The sequence below is a fragment of the Pungitius pungitius genome, chromosome 2 (assembly GCF_949316345.1).
Source record: "Pungitius pungitius chromosome 2, fPunPun2.1, whole genome shotgun sequence".
Lineage (NCBI taxonomy): Eukaryota > Metazoa > Chordata > Actinopteri > Perciformes > Gasterosteidae > Pungitius > Pungitius pungitius.
In genome coordinates, this window is record NC_084901.1 from 16689812 (window position 1) to 16710108 (window position 20297).

The 20297-nt window shown below is 44.8% G+C and overlaps 3 protein-coding genes across 4 annotated transcripts; all 3 read left to right on the forward strand.

Moving 5' to 3' along the window:
• The first annotated feature begins 363 nt into the window (after nucleotides 1-363).
• Nucleotides 364-6762, forward strand: srp72 (signal recognition particle 72). The gene is made up of 19 exons (XM_037460058.2): nucleotides 364-504; nucleotides 1008-1128; nucleotides 1424-1544; nucleotides 1687-1830; nucleotides 2070-2181; nucleotides 2264-2295; nucleotides 2574-2698; nucleotides 2915-2972; nucleotides 3139-3270; nucleotides 3374-3502; nucleotides 3786-3858; nucleotides 4136-4200; nucleotides 4290-4385; nucleotides 4660-4763; nucleotides 5020-5097; nucleotides 5622-5759; nucleotides 5846-5886; nucleotides 6008-6167; nucleotides 6353-6762. The coding sequence occupies exons 1-19, from the start codon at nucleotides 405-407 to the stop codon at nucleotides 6528-6530; spliced, it is 2007 nt and encodes a 668-aa protein (XP_037315955.1). The 5' UTR covers nucleotides 364-404; the 3' UTR covers nucleotides 6531-6762.
• Nucleotides 6763-7862: 1100 nt separating this feature from the next.
• Nucleotides 7863-9767, forward strand: LOC119210256 (snRNA-activating protein complex subunit 1-like). The gene has a single exon (XM_037460059.2). The coding sequence runs from the start codon at nucleotides 8066-8068 to the stop codon at nucleotides 9155-9157; it is 1092 nt and encodes a 363-aa protein (XP_037315956.2). The 5' UTR covers nucleotides 7863-8065; the 3' UTR covers nucleotides 9158-9767.
• Nucleotides 9768-10123: 356 nt separating this feature from the next.
• Nucleotides 10124-13617, forward strand: arl9 (ADP-ribosylation factor-like 9). Of its 2 annotated transcripts, none has more exons than XM_062560516.1 (4): nucleotides 10124-11368; nucleotides 11869-12046; nucleotides 12128-12303; nucleotides 12529-13617. In XM_062560516.1, exons 1-4 carry the CDS (start codon nucleotides 11147-11149, stop codon nucleotides 12703-12705), a joined length of 753 nt encoding a protein of 250 aa, XP_062416500.1. In that variant the 5' UTR covers nucleotides 10124-11146; the 3' UTR covers nucleotides 12706-13617. The 2 variants fall into 2 exon arrangements, with proteins under 2 accessions (XP_062416500.1, XP_037315958.1); XM_037460061.2 differs by having other exon boundaries at nucleotides 10127-11368; nucleotides 11866-12046.
• Nucleotides 13618-20297: the final 6680 nt, after the last annotated feature.

Sequence of the window (20297 nt, forward strand, 5' to 3'; positions counted from 1 at the left end):
AAACATGGTCTGCTGCAGATTTCAAAATGACAAATAAACTATAAAATTAACAAATACATCCATTTAACCGGGTCATTTCATTAAGTTAAAAACTCTTGGGAGTCGGTGAGTTTCAGTACCTTACTCAACATGGGCTAACTCAGTTTGGTCGCTCTGCGGAAATCAAACAGTATAGTTCGGCTGTGAACGCATCTTTACGCTGAATAGAAACCATTCATCCATCATTGATGTCTTTAAAAAAAACACCCAAAGTTGAATTACCAGTTTCACGACGTCATGACGCATCCTTAATCCTTGATTTATGTATTATTCCAATTTTAAAATTAAAATTAAGAGAATGACTCCTTCAGCCCGGATGTGTATGCATCCCACTTCCGCCGAGTCCAAGAGCCCATTCAGCAAAGATGGCGAGTGGAGGGGTTTCGGTGGCTTCGCTGTGGACCGAAGTCAACCGTTGCGGGCAGAATGGAGACTTTACAAGAGCACTGAAGGCTCTGACTAGAAGTGGGTATTTATTTCCGTCATCGTCAATCTCAACCAAACAGGAATCGCAATCAGCGGGTCATTTCTCCTGCCTCCAATCAGCGCAGTTCACTAACTAAGCTAGTGCCATCTGCATGGACAGCTGTTAGCATGTGGCTAGGCTAAAGACAGCTAGACGTCTGCCTGTCCGGTGTCTCAAACACCGAGTTAGCTTTGTTTACCACAGCTCTGCTCACAATCGTGTACTTTTGTATTGGAGCTACGACTCGATCTGTTTTTTGTGTTTTTTTTAATGGGAGAGGATAAAGTAATATGTCACACAAATGTGCCATTCTTTCTTGACTAGTGACGTGTCCCTAGCCTTTCAGCTAACTTAGCATGGTCCGTGGCTAACTAGCTTGTGGTCAGATGTCCTCCTTCGGGACGTCAAGTGACCGTTGATTCTTCTAACTAGCAGTTTTTCCGACGATATTGTTCTTTTTCGTTACTTATTAAAATGTTGCTGGCTGTGTTCTCTGTCGCAGTTCTCCACGAAAACAAGGACGACGTGACGGCACTTCACTGTAAGATCGTGTGCCTGGTTCAGAATGGCAGCTTCAAAGAGGCGCTGCATGTAATAAACTCCCATTCGAAAACCATCACCAGGTAATCACCGAAATGTGTGCCTGTATGTCCTTTATGTTAAACATTGTTTGGTTCCAGTGTCCTAAATTGTAGGGTTTTTGTTTCGCACTGTTGGACCTTCATACAGAAGCAGAGAGGCTACTCATCCATTTAGGTCATTGAAGAAATGATCAACACTGTAATTGTTAATCAAAAGCCATAGGTAGAAATATTGGAATTCGATATAGATACTTCATGCTTTACACATACGATGTAGTGAGATACTTTATCTGCACGACTTACAGTTGTAATGATATTTATTTCTCTACCTCCTCAGTGACGTGGTGTTTGAAAAGGCCTACTGCGAATACCGGTTGAACCGAGTGGAAAATGCCCTGAAGACCATCGAGGCCGCTCCTGAGCAAACAGACAAGCTAAAGGAGCTCTACGGTCAAGTGGTAAGGCTCTACAAATGTATAAAATAGCCTTCCTCTATGCATCTGCCTGCTCTGCCAACTGGCGACCTTTTTATTATCAATGACAAGTTTGTGTTTGATGTGAGGACTCCCGCTGATTGGAAGCGTTCTTTCCATTGCCCAGTTGTACAGGATGGAGCGCTACGATGACTGCAAGTCGGTCTATACAGATCTGATCAGGAACTCCCAGGATGAGTACGAGGAGGAGAGGAAGACCAACCTGGCTGCCGTGGTGGCTTCAATGAGTCAGTGGGAGGAAGCTCCAGTGGTAGGCTTCCATGCAACATCAACATTTTGGGCTCTTTTTACAGTCTTTACAGGTTTATTTCCCTTGAATGCGGAGCGTAGCACAATTAAGTAAAACAACTTAAAAGCTTACATTTGGCTTCCTCTTCAGATGTTTTACAAGTATGAATACCAGAGGAAAAGAGATCAAGAGAGCAACTGCACGTCTCACCTGAAATATTTAATTCTATTGTTTTTAACACGCTATGTTTTCCTCTGTAGGAAGATCTAGGTCTTCCAGAGTCTACGTACGAGCTGTGCTACAACGCTGCCTGCGCTCTGATTGGCCAAGGACAGCTCACAGAGTCCCTCAATAAGCTACGACAAGCAGAGGGTCAGTGCCACTCGGTTCCTCCTTCTTTCCATTTCCTCCATTCCTTGACATGACATAATCCCGATTTTCTTTTCTTTCGCAGAGCTTTGCAGAGTCTCATTGGCAGATGATTCAGTAAGTGTGGCTTTTTTTTTTTTTGCTCCTAAATATTTAAAAAGGCAAAAGAGACTTTTAAGCTGTCTAATTGTCAGGTAAGACAGAACTAGATGCTTCAGCAGGGCGATGGAGTGAACTTGTTGTTGGGAGGAGAAACTATTGACATTACAGACAACTAGAAATGGAAATAGGAATTATGAAGCACTTTTTTCCCCCCCCTGCAAACGACACTGCTCATGCTTTATATCTTAACCTGCCCTGGAGAATTAATGCCTATGCTGCTTTGTCCGTCTCAGGATGTGACCGAGGAGGACATCGAGTCGGAGCTGGCCGTCATCCATTCTCAGATGGCCTACGTCATGCAGTTACAAGGTCGGACGGACGAGGCTCTGCAGCTCTACAACCAGGTCATCAAACTCAAGTGAGTGCAGGATTCAATACATTGAATCAGCTTCAAGTAGAAGACAATGCTGCCCACACAATATGGCACATAAACTATTGTCTCATCATGGTAACTGCCTTCAATGTTGTAAAAAAGGATCCTGACATGGTACCACGAAGGTTCTATATCCTCAATGAACATTATTTCAATTCCTATTGGGGGAGGCACAAACGTTAATACGCTCTTAATTTACAGGCCGTCAGATGTGGGGCTGCTCGCTGTGACCGCCAACAATATCATCACAATAAACAAGGTGAGCGTGTGTGTGGCAATATTTCATCATGAAAGCATCATCGGGATCTAACTTCAAACCAACCCACTGGCAGAAATCCGTAAACATCTGCCCACAGTCGTCAACATGCAGAACGCAAAATCCAATTGGGGGATTATTTGACTGAAGCTCTTTGCTTCTTTCACAGGACCAAAACGTGTTCGACTCAAAGAAAAAGGTGAAGCTGACCAACGCGGAGGGCGTTGAATACAAGCTGGCGACCAAGCAGCTGCAGGCCATCGACTTCAACAAGGCCCTCCTGGCCATGTACACCAACCAGGTAGCTACGCCACCGCCGCCGGGGTCCCGAAGGGGAGGGCGAGCACCAGTGGAGGTCTTGGGCTTCGTCTCTGATGGGGATTCTTCGGTTTTGACGTCGACAGGCGGACCAGTGCAGGAAGCTGTCCTCCAGTCTTCAGTCTCAGAATCCGGGTCACCCGCGGCCGGTCCTCATCCAGGTTGCTCAGCTGTGCCGGGAGAAGCAGCACAGCCGGGCCATCGAGCTGCTCCAGGTATGAGCTGACCCAACACCTGCAAAACAAACTAAATCCTCCTCCTCCTGTTTTGTGATAACTTTCCTGGTGTTTCATTCTATAACGTGGAAGCAGATCTTCACGCTGTAAAATACTTTAGTTACATTCAGACTTCTTTCAGACATCTGTTGTGGCTTTAGAAAAGGTATTTTTTAAAGGTTGCTCTTTTCAGTGTTACATGCATCCATAGGTACAATAATATGGATTCATTCATGATTCATTTTCTCTTAATACCATGCTTTAACACACTATTCTTTTCCAGCAATTCTCAGACAAACATCCAGAGAGTGCATCTGGCATCAAGCTGACCATGGCTCAACTGTATTTAATTCAAGGTAATAGCATGTTTACCATTCATTATGGTTTGATGTGTTCAGAGCGCAGGATGTTAGTTGAAAATGTTCCAGCTTTAACAAACACATCTTTGACAAATGAAAGCATGTCGTGGATATTTCATCTGGTTTTGTAATTGTAGCCTAAATATTTTATTACACAAAAAACGTTCAAACCTCTTTCACAGCCTCAAAATGTAATTTACTTCATCAATCAACTGGGTGATTATGTGTTCAGGATAATGTTACATTTGTGTTGTAATACCGTTTTGTGCCTCAGGTCACGTGACAAAAGCTTGCGACGTCCTGAGGTCCATTGAAGAGTTCAAGCACAAATCGGGGATGGTAAGCCCTGGATTGTCACCTTTATGTCACACCCACGTTGTTTCTTTTCAGGCCCCTTTGACGCGTAAACGTTGTCGTTGACTGCTCAGGTTTCCGCTCTGGTGACGATGTACTCCCATGAAGAAGACATCGACAGCGCCATCGAGGTCTTCAAACAAGCTATCAATTACTACCAGTCGGAACAGGTCCGTGTCCCGTGGCTTCGCTTTCTGTTGGTGCTTCTTCTCACAGGCTTCTTGTGAAGTGAGACGCTGACTCGGGGAAACAAAAGGGCTCTTCCAGGAACTCAAAGTGTCAGAACCATTCCTGTTTTTCCAAACAAAGACAGCCTCAAAAAGATAGAAAACAGTCTCCTGTAGTTTAGTCTGTGGGTAAAGCTTTCATCTGTGAAGCCCACAGGTGATGTGGCGTGTGTGTGTTTTCGTAATCGTCATCCTTTCGTTCTCGCTCCTCACACAGCCCGGATCCGCTGTACACCTGGCGCTTGTACGTGAAGCCGCCAATTTCAAACTGAAGTACGGACGGAAAAAAGAAGCCATCAGTGATCTGGAGCAGCTGTGGAAGTGAGTTACAGAGCCCTCTTAGTGCTGGAGCCCATTTCACAGCTGCTGATTCAGCTGTTTTGTTTCCTGCAAGCCTGTTGGCAAGATGTCAAGTGTTTGAGCGGCTTGATAGACGTCAGTACAGTGTGCTTATAGACCAGAAAAAATGATAAAATAACAATATTGACTTTTTGTGAATGGCAATCCTGCATTCATTTGACTGCATGATTTAAGTGGTGAATCTGTAAAGCTTACTTTGTAATTTTACTTGAAACAGGCAAAACACCAAAGACATCCACACACTGGCACAACTCATCTCGGCGTATTCTCTGGTGGACACGGATAAAGCCAAATCGTATCCTTTTGGATCCACTGAAACCAAAGACACTACTAAAGATGATGAATATTTCTAGAAACTGTTTAGGAAAGCTTATTCAAACATCTTTCTAACAAGAGAAAAGACACCATTTACATTAGATTTAGACTTTAAAATTAAAATTGAGAAATGGATTGGGATCAATTTGCACTTTTTTTACATTAGATTTCTTTTTTCTTCGTTTTGACTATTTGTAAGATTAATCTCATGAAAATAATTGTCAGGTGCAGCCCTAGAAAACCCCACCAGACTATTTTAATGGTGCCTTTCATAAAGTGCTGCTCAAAGTGCTCCATAAGAGAAACTTCTTTGTCTTTGTGATGTTTTATTCCAAACCCTTTGGTGCCCAGCAACAGTAGGCTGCTTCACCAGCCCTTTTGTTTTTGGCACGTTAATCAGGCCGCAGACGACCAAGGGAACGCTAGGGAGCATATTCACATAGGGTTACCATTTAAAAAAAACAGGTTATTTAAAGCAGTTATGTCCTCAGCATCCCTCTCCAGCCTCAGCAAGCACCTTCCATCCGCCGACATGATGGCCTTAAAGGTGGACGTGGACGAGCTGGAGAACTCCATCGCAGCCACATACGTCAGGAAAAAGGCTGCTAAGGTCACCGGAGAAAACCCCCCCAAAGAACAAATGTAAGCCTCATTGCTCTCTTCGTCGTCTGCTCTATGACAGTCAGGACGTGATCCTCTGTGCTAACACCTGGGCGTTCTCTTTACAGCCAGCAAGGCGAGATCAAAAAGAAGAAGAAGAAGAAGAGAGGTATGCCATTAATCAAAATCAATAAAGTGGTTTGTGTGGATTCCGGGGATTCAAGTTAAACAAATAACTACTATTCAAAAGTAGTCTCTGGTGTGTGTATATAATATTGTACTTCTTTTAGGAAAGCTGCCCAAGAACTGCGACCCCAAAGCGACCCCTGACCCCGAGAGGTGGCTGCCCATGAAGGAGCGCTCCTACTACCGAGGCAAGAAGAAGGGGAAGAAGAAGGATCAGATCGGGAAAGGCACACAGGGAACGACGGCAGGAGCTTCGGCCGAGCTGTGAGTAGTTTGACCAAGTTTTGAAAGTGTGTTTCAGCTTCGCTTCCGAGAGGGGGGGGGGGGGGGTTTGACACCAGTCTACTAACAGCTGGCTCAGCATAAAGACTGCAACCTGGTTGTTGTACTGAGCTGAGCAGCTCCTGCACACAGTTCCCAGGACGATCAAATATTTCCTCCTGTTTCAGTGACGCCAGCAAGACGGCCAGCAGCCCCCCTACCTCCCCCAGGCCAGGGTCCGCAGCTGGCTCTTCTGCAGCCCCCGCTAGCAGCGTGGTGCCCCCGCGACAGCAGAAGCCTGCGGCCTCGGGGGCCACGCGCAAGAAGGCACCACAGAAGAAAAAGAAGGGCAAAGGAGGCTGGTAGAGGAGGAGAAGGGGGGGGGGGGCACAGGAAATGCTGACTGTTTGTTTTTAGTTCAATTTGACTTTTGTCCTGGCTACTCATTTAAATACATGAAACCAGAAGAGTCTCCTCTGCTTCTTTTGTGTCATTTAATTTGTGTTAAGTACACAAGAAAGAAGTATTTCCACCAAAATTTCTCTTTGTTGCTCTGCAAAGGCAGATGGTTTCTTACAGTTTGGTTTTTACTTTTGACCTTCTCAGGTCACGGTGAAACTGCAGACACTTTTTTCATTAAAGGTCAGAATAATGAAAAAATACTATCTTTGTTACCTGGTGCTCAATGGAGATTTAGATATATCATTAAAATCATGTCCCTCCTGACATCGGGGACATTTGGTAGGTTTATACGTTTTCATTTTGCATCTCTATTTGTTTTTTAACATTTTTAATTTTAATGATTAAAAACTACATTATTTTGAAGGAAGATTTTGGTAAAGTCTTTACTATTTCTTTGGTCGGAGTATTAGGATAACATACTCTGGCTGTTTGCTTCACATTTCCTTAAATTGTTCCTTTACTTTCAATCAGCTGCAACGTTAAAGAATATTTTTGAGTCCCTGTTTCAATCTATATTTAAGATAGATTTTTTCAGTCTTATTAAAACTCTTGAACAGTGACACGTGAGCTCTGTTGTTCCTATAATGTTGATACTTGTTTTTATTTACTGACTGCAATCATGTTTTAACTTTAATTATTTAAATTCTTACAAAACAGGTATGTTCCTTTTCATAATAAAAGCAGATAATGTATAAACAAAACAATCTGCATAAACAAGCTCAAGTTATGCTACATATAAATATACAATAAGGTCACAGCAATGTTGTTAATCGTTCTTCTAAAACCTTGAGCAGTTAATGGGTAGATGGTCCAGTTTAGTGACCCTTAATGAGTAATGTGATGAGACTGAAAACATTTCTGAGTATCTTCCAATCTGTTTTACCTCAACCTCTGAATACTAAAAGGAGAGGAGTCAACCACTTTATTAAGAGAGGCTTTTTGCATACTTATTGCATTCTTTCTTTGACCAAAGATGACTTCACTTTTGGGATAATCAACATTAAATGAATTCCAACAAACATAAATATATTCTATTCACTCTGAATGTCAAAGGCAAGCAAGGGTTCACATGCCATGTGTCGGGAAGTCTATCATCACACGAAGTCTGTATCCCTCCTGTTACAATTAGACAATGAGAAGAGCAGCGCCCCTAGAGGAGAAACCCGCATAAAACATCGCGCTGGTGGTGTGTTCACGTGCATGTCGAAATGTGCTCCAGTGAGCCAATTTACCAGCCAACCATTACAACCAAAACTCAGTCGGGGTCTTATTCCTCCTGTTAATTCCCTGCTTGAACGCAACTCATCACTCCACTCGCTTCTGGTCCAAGTTCTCCGGTAATCAGCCGGTGACGAGCTTCACCTGCCTGGAACCCGTTCGGAAGCTCCTTCAGACTTTACCGTGAAGCTGTTGTTCTTTTTGAGGGGGGGTGGGTCGGGATGCCTCGAGTGCGGCCTATTTACTCCGACTTCTTCTTCAGTCCTCTCACTGAAGATGTGGAGGAACTGCTTGCTCGTTACCAGCAGACGGACTCCGTCCGGTACGAGGTCTTCTCAGCCGTATGGAGGGAGATGGTCTTCTCGGATGTGTTCAGGGGCATCGTGAACGTGGCGGAAATGAAGCGGTTCTCCCGAGTGGCGCTGGCCACGGCCGTGAAGTACTTCCTTCCCCCGTACAGCTACCAGATCCGAGTGGGAGGCCTGTACCTGATGTTTGCTCTGTACCACACGCAACCAGCAAGTCCACCTGTGAAGATCCGGCTGGCTGTGAGGGATTGGCCCGTGGTGGAGAAGTTTGTCAAGGACTCTGGGGATTCTGGCCACCAAGATGTTGTGTACGTTTTCCGAAAGCTTGTGTTCGACAAGGCCATCCACTATGCCGCCATGCCACATTTTCTCACCTTCCACAAGCAGAAGAAGGTAAAGAAGGAGCCTATGTGCGCCGGGTTCCTCGGGAGGACCACGGCCGTCCAGGAGTTCTCCTCCACAGAAGTGCTGGAGGAGATGACCAACATCCAGGGCCAGTACGAGATGCTGAAGGAGGCCACGGTGGAGGTCAGCTGCAAGGTCACCATGACCCAGCCGGACTTCACGGCCCGCCTCCGAGACTGCATGTTGGAGTTCATGACTTGGCAGCAGAAGACTTTCTCCAAGGTCAAAAAAGAGAACTCCAGTGATGATGAGGAGGAGGAGGACGAGAAGAAGCAGCAGGCGGAGTACAGCAGCAGTAGGGCGCAGCTCCTGTCCTCCATTAAGCAGAAGAGCTACAGCAACTTCCAGGAGACGTCCAAGGCCAGGGGCCACCGGCGGGCCGAGACGGCGGAGTCCTCCTGCTCGGGGGCCGAGCAGGTCCGGGAGGCCGCGGCCCAGCGGCGCAGGAGGCCCCCGTCGCTGAGGGCCCGCACCAGGAAGAGCCTCGGGGTGACCCGGGACCAGTGCCAGCTCAAGGCCTGGCTCCTCAGTGTCCCTGAGACGCGGGAGAGGTCGCCGGTGAGGTGGTACAACCAGGCAGCGGCGTCCTTCAAGCCGTGATTTGGTTGGTGCTGACCTGGCGCTTTGCACTATGCCGAGCAGCTCCTGGCTTCAGGTTCATATTTGTTGTCGTCCAATGGCCTCATCACGCACTTGTTGCTAAGGTTTAGTTTGTTGTTGAAAACAACCATTTTACGTTTTGAACACTTCAGTTGTTTTTTGGTGAACTGGAACTCTTAACTTATTAATAAAAGCATTCCATAGTTTCCTCACCTTGTTTTTAATCCTGTCTTTGAGAATTTGGCTTAAAAAAAAAGAATCTGTTGTGCAACCAAGTAAGTATTTAGTGAATAAATCAAGAGAGACTTATTCATTTTCTCAAAGACTTCTGTAGGACCAGAGGAGTTGCCCCCTGGTTGACAGTAGAGAGAATACAGCTTTAAGTCACTTTAGAGCTGCAAGTTGCTTCCTGGTCTCGACCGAGCCGACGCGGCTGAGCGAGTCCAGATGGAGTAAAAAAAAAATTAAAAAAAACATCTGCAGCTGTGTCTCAATTCGTGGGCTGCATCCTTCTGGGGACCTGGGCTGTGTCCTCCAACAACCGCAAAGGCTGACTGATCACATGTCCAATATTTCTTTTCCCTATCGCTCCATTGTCAGCATATAACAGGGAGCCAACATCTATCAAGGCCCACAAAGACGTAATTTATCATAATATTAAATAATATGGGGCTAAACACTCCCTTGAGGCATTAATAAAAGCAAATTCTACAACTTTTATCTTGAATGATTGATCAAACAAAAAATCCCATATCTAGTTATTACATATACCACATTTGATATATTTTAATTGGAAGGCCCTCCCTCCACATGGAGTATTACGCTTTCTATATACCAAAATAAACTATAGCCATAATCTTTATTGCTTTCTCTACCTTTGTTCTTAAAGAGTTCATCTGCATGTGATTATGATTTCCATCCACTTGCACGCATCAGACCAGAAGCCGTTTATTGCCACATATGTTACACATATAGAGGAATTTGACTGTGGAAAATAAGAATACGATAAAAATATACAAGCAAGAATTAACAATATAAAAGTTAAATCACATATGTATGTTCATATGTTTCCATGTTGAGATAAACCACTGCAAATGTCGTGAGGCTGAAGTATTTGGGTCAATGGGGGGGACACAGACTTGGTTTAAGAGACGTGCTGACTGGTGGCAAGAGGTCTTGATCCTGATGGACCGCAACCTCCTTCCCGAGGAAAGGGGCTAATATGGGATGTCAGTGCTATTGGTCTGTAATTGCCAGCAGTAGCTAGAGCTTTAAAAAGCACTCTTCCAGCTGCCTGGCATTACACCCTCCCCCCAAAACATATTAAAGAATTTATAAATAATGTCCAAGGCATCCAAGCCAGCAATAGTCTAACATAGCTTTGCATCGATTCTCTTGCCATGCAGCCCAATCCGCATCTTTTGAGCCATTTATGAACCATTTCCTAAATCAGCATTAGATGCCGATTTAGCTCAAGGGAATTACCCACAAGTCATTGCGATGTATAATAGTAAAAGCATGGAGGCGTGACAAAAAGGTAAACAAAGAGGACGGCACACGTGAGACTGTCGCAATAAAATGTATACATTTTAAAACATAATAGATTATGAAATCAGACTATATTTATTAATCGATTCATGGAATATAAATGTCATCAAAACAATTTTGACAACAAAAAAACGTTAAAAAATGTAAAATGTTCTCGTTTTATCAAGTGATGTCAGTTTAGGGTTCCTTTGGGGTTCAGGGTTGGGGGGTGATTGCGATTGGGCCTAAACATCAACAAACGCAACTACGCAGTTGGTCCCGGAAGTAGCTTTTGGAGGAGCTTCCTGCCCGTTGATTAATCCACTTGTTGAGCAGCCGAGAAGGAGGGAGAGCTTGACACGCACACAGAAATAAAAAACCTTCACCGAAAGTTCAACAATGGCGGAAACTGACGAATAAGAATCGGGCGCGAACTAAAGAGCAACCCGGCTGTGGAGCACCATGTTCGATTTGAGAAATGCCGGGGTCGTCGGCGCCTCCTTGGCGGTCGCGGGGGGCGTCGCGTATTGTGTCTGGAACTACGCGTCCTCCTCCGGGGAGAAGAAGCCCCGAGCGCAGCCGAAAGAGCCCGCTGAAAGTGCCGAAGGGGAGAGAAGGGAGGGCGTCGCGACCGAGCCAACCGTCGCGGTGCCTGTTGCTGCGGAGCCCGGCGAAGCATCGGAGGTAATTCACGGTGACACAACTTCCGGTCGACCGTTGGTGTCGTAGAAAGAAACTTTTAAAGATGTCTGTTTTTTTTGTTTGTTTGACATCAAGCTCTTGTTGTTTGTAACCGGGACGAAACCGAAACACTGCTCTCCCCTTATTTACGTAAAGGTTTATACACCATGACGTCGCACCCTAAAACTGACCAGAAAACACCAGTTATTATAAATAATGAATTAACGTTAATCAGAAAAAGAATGTGGGTTTGTTCATTGCAGCAAACAAATGAAGCAACAAAATAGTCATTGGTGTGCACGCTCGTGCTTAAAGGGGTATACTTGTTTTTGCAACAAGTTCAACTTGATTAATTGACTTAAGTTGTGAGTAAGTTACCAACAATAGTCCCAAGCAGATTGTTTTACAATTCATAAAACATTTTCTTCGGAGAGGCCATTTTAATATTTTGACATTTAAAGAAGTACACAAAAAACCCCTCAATACTCTAATGTGTGCAGCAGTCTGAGGCCGGGGGCTCGGCAGGGACCCAGGTGCTGGTTCTGGGTCTGGATGGCGCTGGTAAGACCAGCCTGCTGCACTGCTTCTCCACCGGGTGCCTGGAGCAGGACGTGGAGCCGACGCAGGGCTTCAACGCCGTCTCCATCAGCCGGGAGGACCTGCGCATCGAGTTCCTGGAGAGTGAGTCCGAGAAGAGAGCGAGATGCTTTTTTTTTGTTTAGAGTCGGTCTCCAGTTGGACATCACTGTGTGTGTGTGTCAGTTGGAGGTAAAGAGGAGCTGCGGTCCTACTGGGGGAGGTACATGTCCAAGGCCCTGCTGCTGGTGTTTGTGGTAGATTCCTCCGACCCGAAGCTTTTCCCCGTCGCTAAGCAGCATTTGCACGAGCTGCTGGCGTCCTCGCCTCGTCTGCCTTTGATGGTGCTGGCCAACAAACAGGTGAGCCCAAAACGAGAATATAAACAAAATGAATGCAACCGATCCCAGTGCCTGAAGAGGCAGAAAGCCGACGAGGCTTTTTCAAACCCTCCATCCATAATATAAAAATATCACACATTCATCCTAAAATACTTTGACGCCTGTTTCCCGTCTGCCGAGCAAGTGTCCTCTGCTGCACCTTAACAATTACAATAGAGATGAAAAGCGTTTCACTCTCGTTTCCAGGATCTCCCGGGAAGCTGTGGCATCACCGACCTCCACGACGCCCTCTCTCTGTCCGAGGCCGGGGACCGACGCTTGTTCCTCATCGGCACCCACGTGGGGAGGGGGCGGGCGGAGCTCTCCTCCGGCGTCCAGGACGCCCGGGACCTGATCATGCAGATGGTTTGTGACGGCAGATAGAAACTCTCTCTCTCTCTCTCGATCCGCTGGGTTCTCACGCACAGCGACAGCAGGCTCTCTGCAGCTTTTCCACTTTGATGACAGATGCTTCTTTATTTTTGAGAAAACGTCAATGTATTTATTTATTTATTTTACCTCTTGGTAGAGACTCTGGCTATTAAAGTGTAAAAACTGAATCGACTTTTTTAGTTGTCTGTTCCATTGTTACAGGAGTAAATTAGCTCTTTAAATTAATCGGGGCTGTGTCTCGATCCACCGAATATTGAATGCCTCGACATGGAGACTGAGAGCTGCACTGGGCTCTCATCTCAGTCAGATAGTCCGAGAAACAGTGAGCGATGGTACGCATTGTGACTTCTGGGTATTTACACTTGTCTTAGAACTGTTGGATCTTTCTGCCAGAGGGGGGCGCCAACATGTCAAACCGTCCTATTAAGAAAAGCAGAAAGAGTTGGGTTTTTCTGCTGTTGTGATGACAAATAAAGCTTCGCTCAAACACAACACCACAGCTGTTTAGTGTCTACATGAAGCAGTGCATTTTTGATTGAATAAGCAGATAACTCACCAAACGTGTGCGCTTTAACACCACTAAATGATTTTGTATGGTTGTCGGATAAGCTTTAAAATATAGTTGCTTTTATGACACGTTCATTGAAAGGGAAATTGTCTCAAATGTTTGTTTTGATGCTGAGAGGCGATCAGCTGCTGGTGATTTTGTCTGTTTTTTATTGTCAGTTAGATGTGCTTAAATAATCATTCACTCAGTTCACTTGTTACACTTTTAATGTAGAATGTAATAATGTGATTTTTCTGTCTGTCTAAATATACAGTATTGCTCGAGTTATCTTATGTACGTTTATGTCGCACTTAAATAAATCATTTCCACTAAATGATTTGGTTTAGACCCTTTTTTCCCCCTTCTTTTTAGTAGCTTAGAACCTGCGACCTTATGGTTCTAGAACTATGTCGTTAATGTGAGGATTTATCGGCTCTCGCCGTCTTTCTGACGTCTTGAGGTCGGGACCTGGACGTCTTCGGCTGCACACTCAAGTTTCAAGGAGTCTCGGGTGTAATGTTGGTTGCTAAGGACTCGTTGCTCCATAGCAACAGCAGGAGATTTGTGTGACACCGCCTGCAAAGCGACACGTCCAACTTGCTGCAAGGTGAGATGTTCTCTGGGAAACAAGGCAAGCTTAATCATTTATGGCCTCAAAATGATCCTAGTTTTATATTTTCAATCTAAATTCTTTTCTTTTTTTTGGCAGGTATTCAGTCCGGATTTGGTCCGTCAAAAAGGTACAGCAACGTTTATTTGTTTCTGCAAACATATGACCTTTGCATAAGTATGTTTGAAAATAATGACCAAACAAACTTACTCATCATTTCTATGTATTTCATAGTTAATCTTTTATCTAATATTTTAGTCCATGTTATCCAAAAGTAATGCATTATACATACAAAAATGACTGGACAGACGCACATTGCAAATAATATTCAAGTCCATTAATGCCGTTTTAATTTCCTTGTTTTATTTGGTATCTATTTAATTCACATATTTTGAACCCCCCCCCCCCCCTTATTTCAATGTAATAATCAACAACCTTCTGTTCATCCATAACTGCATTCTGGCATATAAACATGAGGAATTATATAAAGTGTGTTTTCAAATAATTCTTAACTTCATGCTCTTTAATAAATACTTAAAGTCGAGGGATACCTACACATTAAAGTGCTCTACCAGTATTCTGCATTTTACGTTCATATACTGCTCACAAATGATGAACATGGGGTGCTTTGTCACTGTCGACCACAGCCTCGGACCTCCACTCGTGTTCAGAGCTGATTTGTGATATTGAGGAATCCGGTGTTTTCTCGGCAGAGTCTTGGAGCTGGCGCGGCACAAAACCTCAAAAACCTCCTTGGTGAGTGAGCCGAGTCAAAACCACGTTTCCCCCCTCGATTTAAAAACAAAGAGGTGAATGTTCCTTACCAACATCGTTATTATTATTATTATTATTCCTGTGAGAGCCTCCAGCGTTTGCACGATGACTTCTGTTCATCGCATTCTGTTGAAAACAGACTCCAAGAATCCAGGAGGCTGCGCGGGCGGCGTTTCCGTCCTGGAGCGCGGTTTCTTCTTCTTCTTCTTCTTCTGCGTAATAATAAGAGGCAGATGTCTGGCTCGCTCCGAGCGTCTGAAAACAAACGCAGAATGAACAAGAGGTCGCCTCTGATTGCAAAGTATCGTTGTTTCCTTTTCCCTCTTCTCCTCGTTGATCAGCGGGAAGCTGAGCTGGGGCACCCAGGAGCCCATATGAAGATGTGGTGTTCTTGATGCCGCCCCCCCCCCCCCCCCCCCCCCAACGAATTTGGCGCCCTAGGCGGTCGCCTCTAGGAAGGGACCTCCCTGGTCACAATTGATAAAGCTGGAGAAATGACCCACTCGGTTGAACACTGATGTCTCGATGTGACCTTTTAAACAAACGAATACTGAATACTTCCCAACAGCTTTTCTCAATGCTTGGTTCAAATAGACGTCCACGGGACGTAGTGACGCAGTATTTTATGACGTGGCCTTTTTGTGGGTACAGCTGATTTTTCCATTTGTATGTCTCATCAGCACTGACCCTTCCCCTCCTCCCTTCTGCCTCAAGACATTCTTTTGTCCCGAGGCATTAATGGATGTGGTAATGGCCTCCATTCTCCTGCAGGAAGGAGGAGGAAGAAACGACGTCCTTCCTCCGAGGCGTCCCGGTTCGAGCGCTTTGTCCGCCTGTCGGCTCCCAGGAAGCCGGGTAAAAGCCTACAGAACGCACTAATTTAAAAGTTATTCATCAACCAAATAACCTTCTGCTTTTCTCTGGTTTATGTAACTGAAAATAGTTCTTTTTACACTTTATTCAACCCCAAAAGACACCGTTGTGATTTCTCAGAAACAAATGTGTTTAGCTGAATTTCTACTTTTATATTTTAATTAGCTTTTCTCTGCTTAAAAAAAACATTGTTTTGATCTCCACTAGACCTCCATGTCACATTTTTTAAATCCTATTTGTGACTTAAAAGACTTAAAAACAACTAAAGTCTCGGCTTCAATCTCTGCGGGACGTTAAATATCCTAAAAATGAGAAGCGGCGGCTCCGGTCCAACAGTAACAGTGTGTGAGGAAGCCGACGTTTGGACATCGGCTACAATGGACCTCATTGTCCAAAGCGCATGTCCCCCGGGACTCTCGCAGACAGGAAGTCTTTTTATAAGCAGCAGAACATTGAGACTCACACAGTGAGAACGTTCTAGATGCAACACACAAGAGGAATCTTTGCTTTTGTAATTCAGATTAACTGAACGATTTTTTTGTTTTAAATGTATTTATTATTATTAGGGCCTAGACTTTAGCGCGTTAATTAAGATTAATTAATTACAATGTGAATTAAGATTAATTAATTACACAAAAAATAACACATTAAAAAAATTGTACGCATTTTTACACTTATTTTTTGCACCGCGGAACGTTTCTCACTGGATGAGTTTTGGAGGACCGATTATACTGGAGCACCAACTAGCGTTCATGACTTCAGACAACAACAAACCACAGTGAACATGAACGAAGAAGCTGACGAGACCGTGTCGGGTGGCCCCGTGAATGGGAAATCTTATTATAATAAACACACAGATGGAAGCGTCGATAAGAGCATGGTTGTGTGCAAGCTGTGCAACAAGGAATTCACATCGAGCCTCAAGTATCACCTCAACGCTAAACAATTAGCAGCTAGCGTGGACGTTAGCCCGACCCGAGTACAAGGACCCACACCCAACCCACACTGCACCAGATGACCAGGGTAACTAAGTCCACGTCTGAAAAAATAACCAATGTACTTGAAAGTATTGGTCTACTTAAAAAAACATAGTTTACAGAAGGTCTACTTACCTGTAGGCTGCCTGAATTTCTGAAAGTACTATATTTCTAAATATGCTATTGCTACACTTGTCTGCTGGAATTGGTTGAACAAAAATAAAAATCCATGTGAAAAAAATTACTTCTCACTGTTCTCAGGTCAAATGTTTATGCAATTAAAATGCGATTAATTTCGATTAATTAATTACAAAGCCTCTAATTAATTAGATCAATATTTTTAATTGAGTCCCGGCCCTAATTATTATTTAATGCTCTGCACCTTGAATGTGTCTCACCAGCTGCTCTAAGTTATTCATCTCATCATCTTGCTCCAAAAAAAAACACAAAAGCATAATAAACAAAGCTGGGTAATGAGGAAGCAGTTTTTACTATTTAATGGTTGCGGGAGTAGAGTAGTATTTAAAAATGTCTCTCTATTGGGGATAATATGTATATGTGTGGTAAACACTGACTGCATTCAGAGACCCGAAGGACGTGATTGAAAGTTAAAGCTTAGAATATTTAGTACAAATGTACACAAACACAGAGCTGCTGGGGTTAAAGATGTAATCCTTTGAGAAAAGGTGCAACTTTCCTGATTTTTATTAAAATGTCTCTGCTGGTCCCAGCAGGCATCGCCACACACCTCAGTGTGATCAACACCTGTCCCATCTGCCACCTCGACACCGGGCACGAAAGCCGCCGCCATCACACAGCGGCTGCTGCTGCGGCCTTCCGACCCCAAACGGACCCATCCGGACTTCCGGGGCAACCGGGAGGTGAGACCCGGACGCTCTGAGTCCCCGTGGAGCTCTTTTCCAAGTCCAAAGCCGCGTGAGGTGCGCGTGTGTCCCCCACAGGGCGCCGCGTCCGTGGTTTCCTCCGCTTCCCAGACGGCCCGAGCCTCTCGCCGGCTGGTCCGGCTCTCTCTGCCGCGGCTCGGCCCGCCCGGCGGAACCCATCTGGGCCGTGAGAGCCTCCTCTGCAGCTCGGCTCCAACGATCTCCAAAGTCCTATCCAGGGTGGAGAAAACGCTGACAAACCCGTGGCATTACACAGGTGATTTGAAATATGTGAACCAGTAGTTTTTCCACTAGTTCCTTCAATTAGTTGTGGACTTTTCCGATCATCATCAGCCCGGGTGGAGCAGAAACACCGTCACCGCAGCAACAGGACGAGCCTTGTGGACATTTGCCTTCTGTTGGTGCTTTGTTTACACGACTCTCATCCCGTCCACAATCTCCTGTTGGACGTTTTTACCTTATCCAGATAAAGTGTTTGTTTGTTTGCAGACAGAAATAATACGTTTCTTGGATAATTCTTCTGTAAAACAATATAAAATCACAAAGGAAAGCAATCTGGATATGCAAACAAACTCTTGCCACAATGATAAGAAAATGAAGTGAAAAGATTCTTGTTACCAAGTACAAAGATTATAAAAGCATTAAATATGTTTAAATTCCCAACTCTCTTTGAGACATGTGGAGGGGAAAGAAACACACTGGTGTGTGTGTGTGTGGGGGGGGGGGGGGTCTGTTGATATTGTTTCCATGTGTATAGAACCTTGAGGTTTGCACCGCAATGCTAGAATTTATGACCAATCGATGGTTTACAGCCCAGAACTTTGAATTAAATCAGCAGAGACGATGAATACAAGCATGTCAGTTCCTCATGAAGTAATCCACAGGTTTGTTTTTTCCTTTCGCTGTTGGATATCCAACGTGTGAATGAACCCTCGCTGGCTTTGACTTTCTGGGTATTTTAGCCTTTAAAGAGTGAGTTTTCCTACGATAGTTTTACCACTTCCCCTCCAGGTCTCTGAAGTTTCAGATCCGAAACAGATGTTTGTCGTCACTATTCCATATTTCATAAAGAGTCATTTCAGGCCCCCTGAGCAACAGCTTGTTACCAAAGACTTTCAGAAGCGCCTTCAGAGGTCACATCTTCTACACTTTGGTTTATTACACCTGGAATGAGTGAGCGAGGAAATGGTGGTCACTTTATGAGGGGGGGGGGGGGGGGGGGCTTTAGATCAGTGCAGGTTTGTGGCCTTGCACGACTCGGCTAGACATCAAAGGAGATTGAAAGGATATGCCGCTGTGAGGATAATCTGGATTAGCTGTCCTCGATCATGACCTGGGACCACAAGGTGGAGGAGGAGGAGGTGGGGCAGTCAGACGTAAAAAAAAGTTTTAACCAAACAAAGGATTATTTGGCTAACCAGGTGGGGCTGAATGAGTCATTTTGTGGGTCGGTCGTGTTTATAAAATGTTTCTCCTCATGGTGCATTGTGTGTCTGCCTCATGACATCCCAACAACAAAAGCTTTTTAAATGATCTGTATCAGACTATGTCACATTGAGAATGTCTTTCTGTTGTCACACGTCGAGTCAGTACACACAAGATGTTGTGTACTTTCTGCCAAACACAGGAAACCAACACAATCTCATGTCATCACCCGGCTGACAGATGGAAAATCAATTAGCCTCCACACATATGGGCACATTAAAAAAAAAAATGAAGGTCATATAATAGGTGGAAAAAAGTCATTTTATTCATGCTATTAAAAAATAGAAATGTCAAATTATGTCAGAAGGGAAAATCATAGATTAGCATTTTGAAAAAAGGTAATCTGGAAAAAAAATCCAAAGCTATTACAGCTTGTTTAAAAAAGTTTCATAGTAAGTCTAAAGTCAAAATAACAGTAAAAAAAAGTCCTAGGAAAGTCATTTCGAAAAGATTCTCATGCGGGTCGTCAGAGCTGTCAATCACACATCAAATGCCGTTTGGCCGGCGGCTCCGAGGAGGCAGATTCCTGCCGGCTGTGCAGAGTCCTCTCAGCAACGCACAAAAACCGCAGCGCATTGACATGCTGCGCACACGCTGACGCCCACAGGGGCAAATGAGGCTGAAAAAAGGTTTCATTTCTGTCAATGAGAGGAGATCAAATGCAACGCCATTAATCCAGATTAATCCCACAAGTACACGTTGCCTCCTTTGGTCTTGTCATTCCGTCCCTTGAACTTTTTCAGACTTTTGAGTTTGGGTTGGAATAAAATGTGTGTGTTTTAAAGAAGTGAGCCACGGCGACTGCATGAGTGTGCGTGCGTGCAATATTAACAAATACTTGTTTTTCAGCTGAACAGATGAAAACTCCCCGATGCAAGCTGACGCCCCGTGTGCGTGTGTGCGTGCGTGTGTGTGTGTGCGTGGCCGTGAACATGAATGCTAATGTCATGCTTGATGAACGCGTGCAGCAGACGCCTGTTCAAACAGACATATAAAAAGCAGCGGATGTTCCTGGCGACCAGTGGAACTACCTGTTGGATCGGAGTCGGAGGTTTCTGTCAAGCTTCACCCGGTTTCGACAGAGAGAACAACGCAGGGACACTTTTAGCACACGCTGGCCGCTGAGGTCACATCCCGTTTCACAAAAGAGGGATCCCGAGGGGAAGAAGGGACCATGAAATGACAACACGTGTCATTGGTTCACCTCCTCCTCCTCCTCCTCCTCCTCCTCTCTCAACGTCTGGAAGTGTTCCAGACCCCTCCCTGGTTGGGCTATTGTGATCCTTCTTCACACCTTTTGTAGTGTAAAGCAAAAGCGTGTCAAGCAAAAGCCCCGAGGAACCCACCCCCCCCCCCCCCCCTCCTCGCATGACTCAGCTTCCCCGGCCACAGAGTCCACTCGAGTCCTTCCC

Excerpts from the sequence above, each read along its gene's own strand:
- srp72 (XM_037460058.2), top strand. The coding sequence starts at position 405 with ATGGCGAGTGGAGGGGTTTCGGTGGCTTCGCTGTGGACCGAAGTCAAC. Across the intron at positions 505-1,007 it reads ACTGAAGGCTCTGACTAGAA|TTCTCCACGAAAACAAGGAC; the intron begins GTGGGTATTTAT and ends TCTCTGTCGCAG. Across the intron at positions 3,271-3,373 it reads TGGCCATGTACACCAACCAG|GCGGACCAGTGCAGGAAGCT; the intron begins GTAGCTACGCCA and ends TGACGTCGACAG.
- LOC119210256 (XM_037460059.2), top strand. The coding sequence starts at position 8,066 with ATGCCTCGAGTGCGGCCTATTTACTCCGACTTCTTCTTCAGTCCTCTC.
- arl9 (XM_037460061.2), top strand. The coding sequence starts at position 11,147 with ATGTTCGATTTGAGAAATGCCGGGGTCGTCGGCGCCTCCTTGGCGGTC. Across the intron at positions 12,047-12,127 it reads GCGCATCGAGTTCCTGGAGA|TTGGAGGTAAAGAGGAGCTG; the intron begins GTGAGTCCGAGA and ends TGTGTGTGTCAG. Across the intron at positions 12,304-12,528 it reads TGGTGCTGGCCAACAAACAG|GATCTCCCGGGAAGCTGTGG; the intron begins GTGAGCCCAAAA and ends TCTCGTTTCCAG.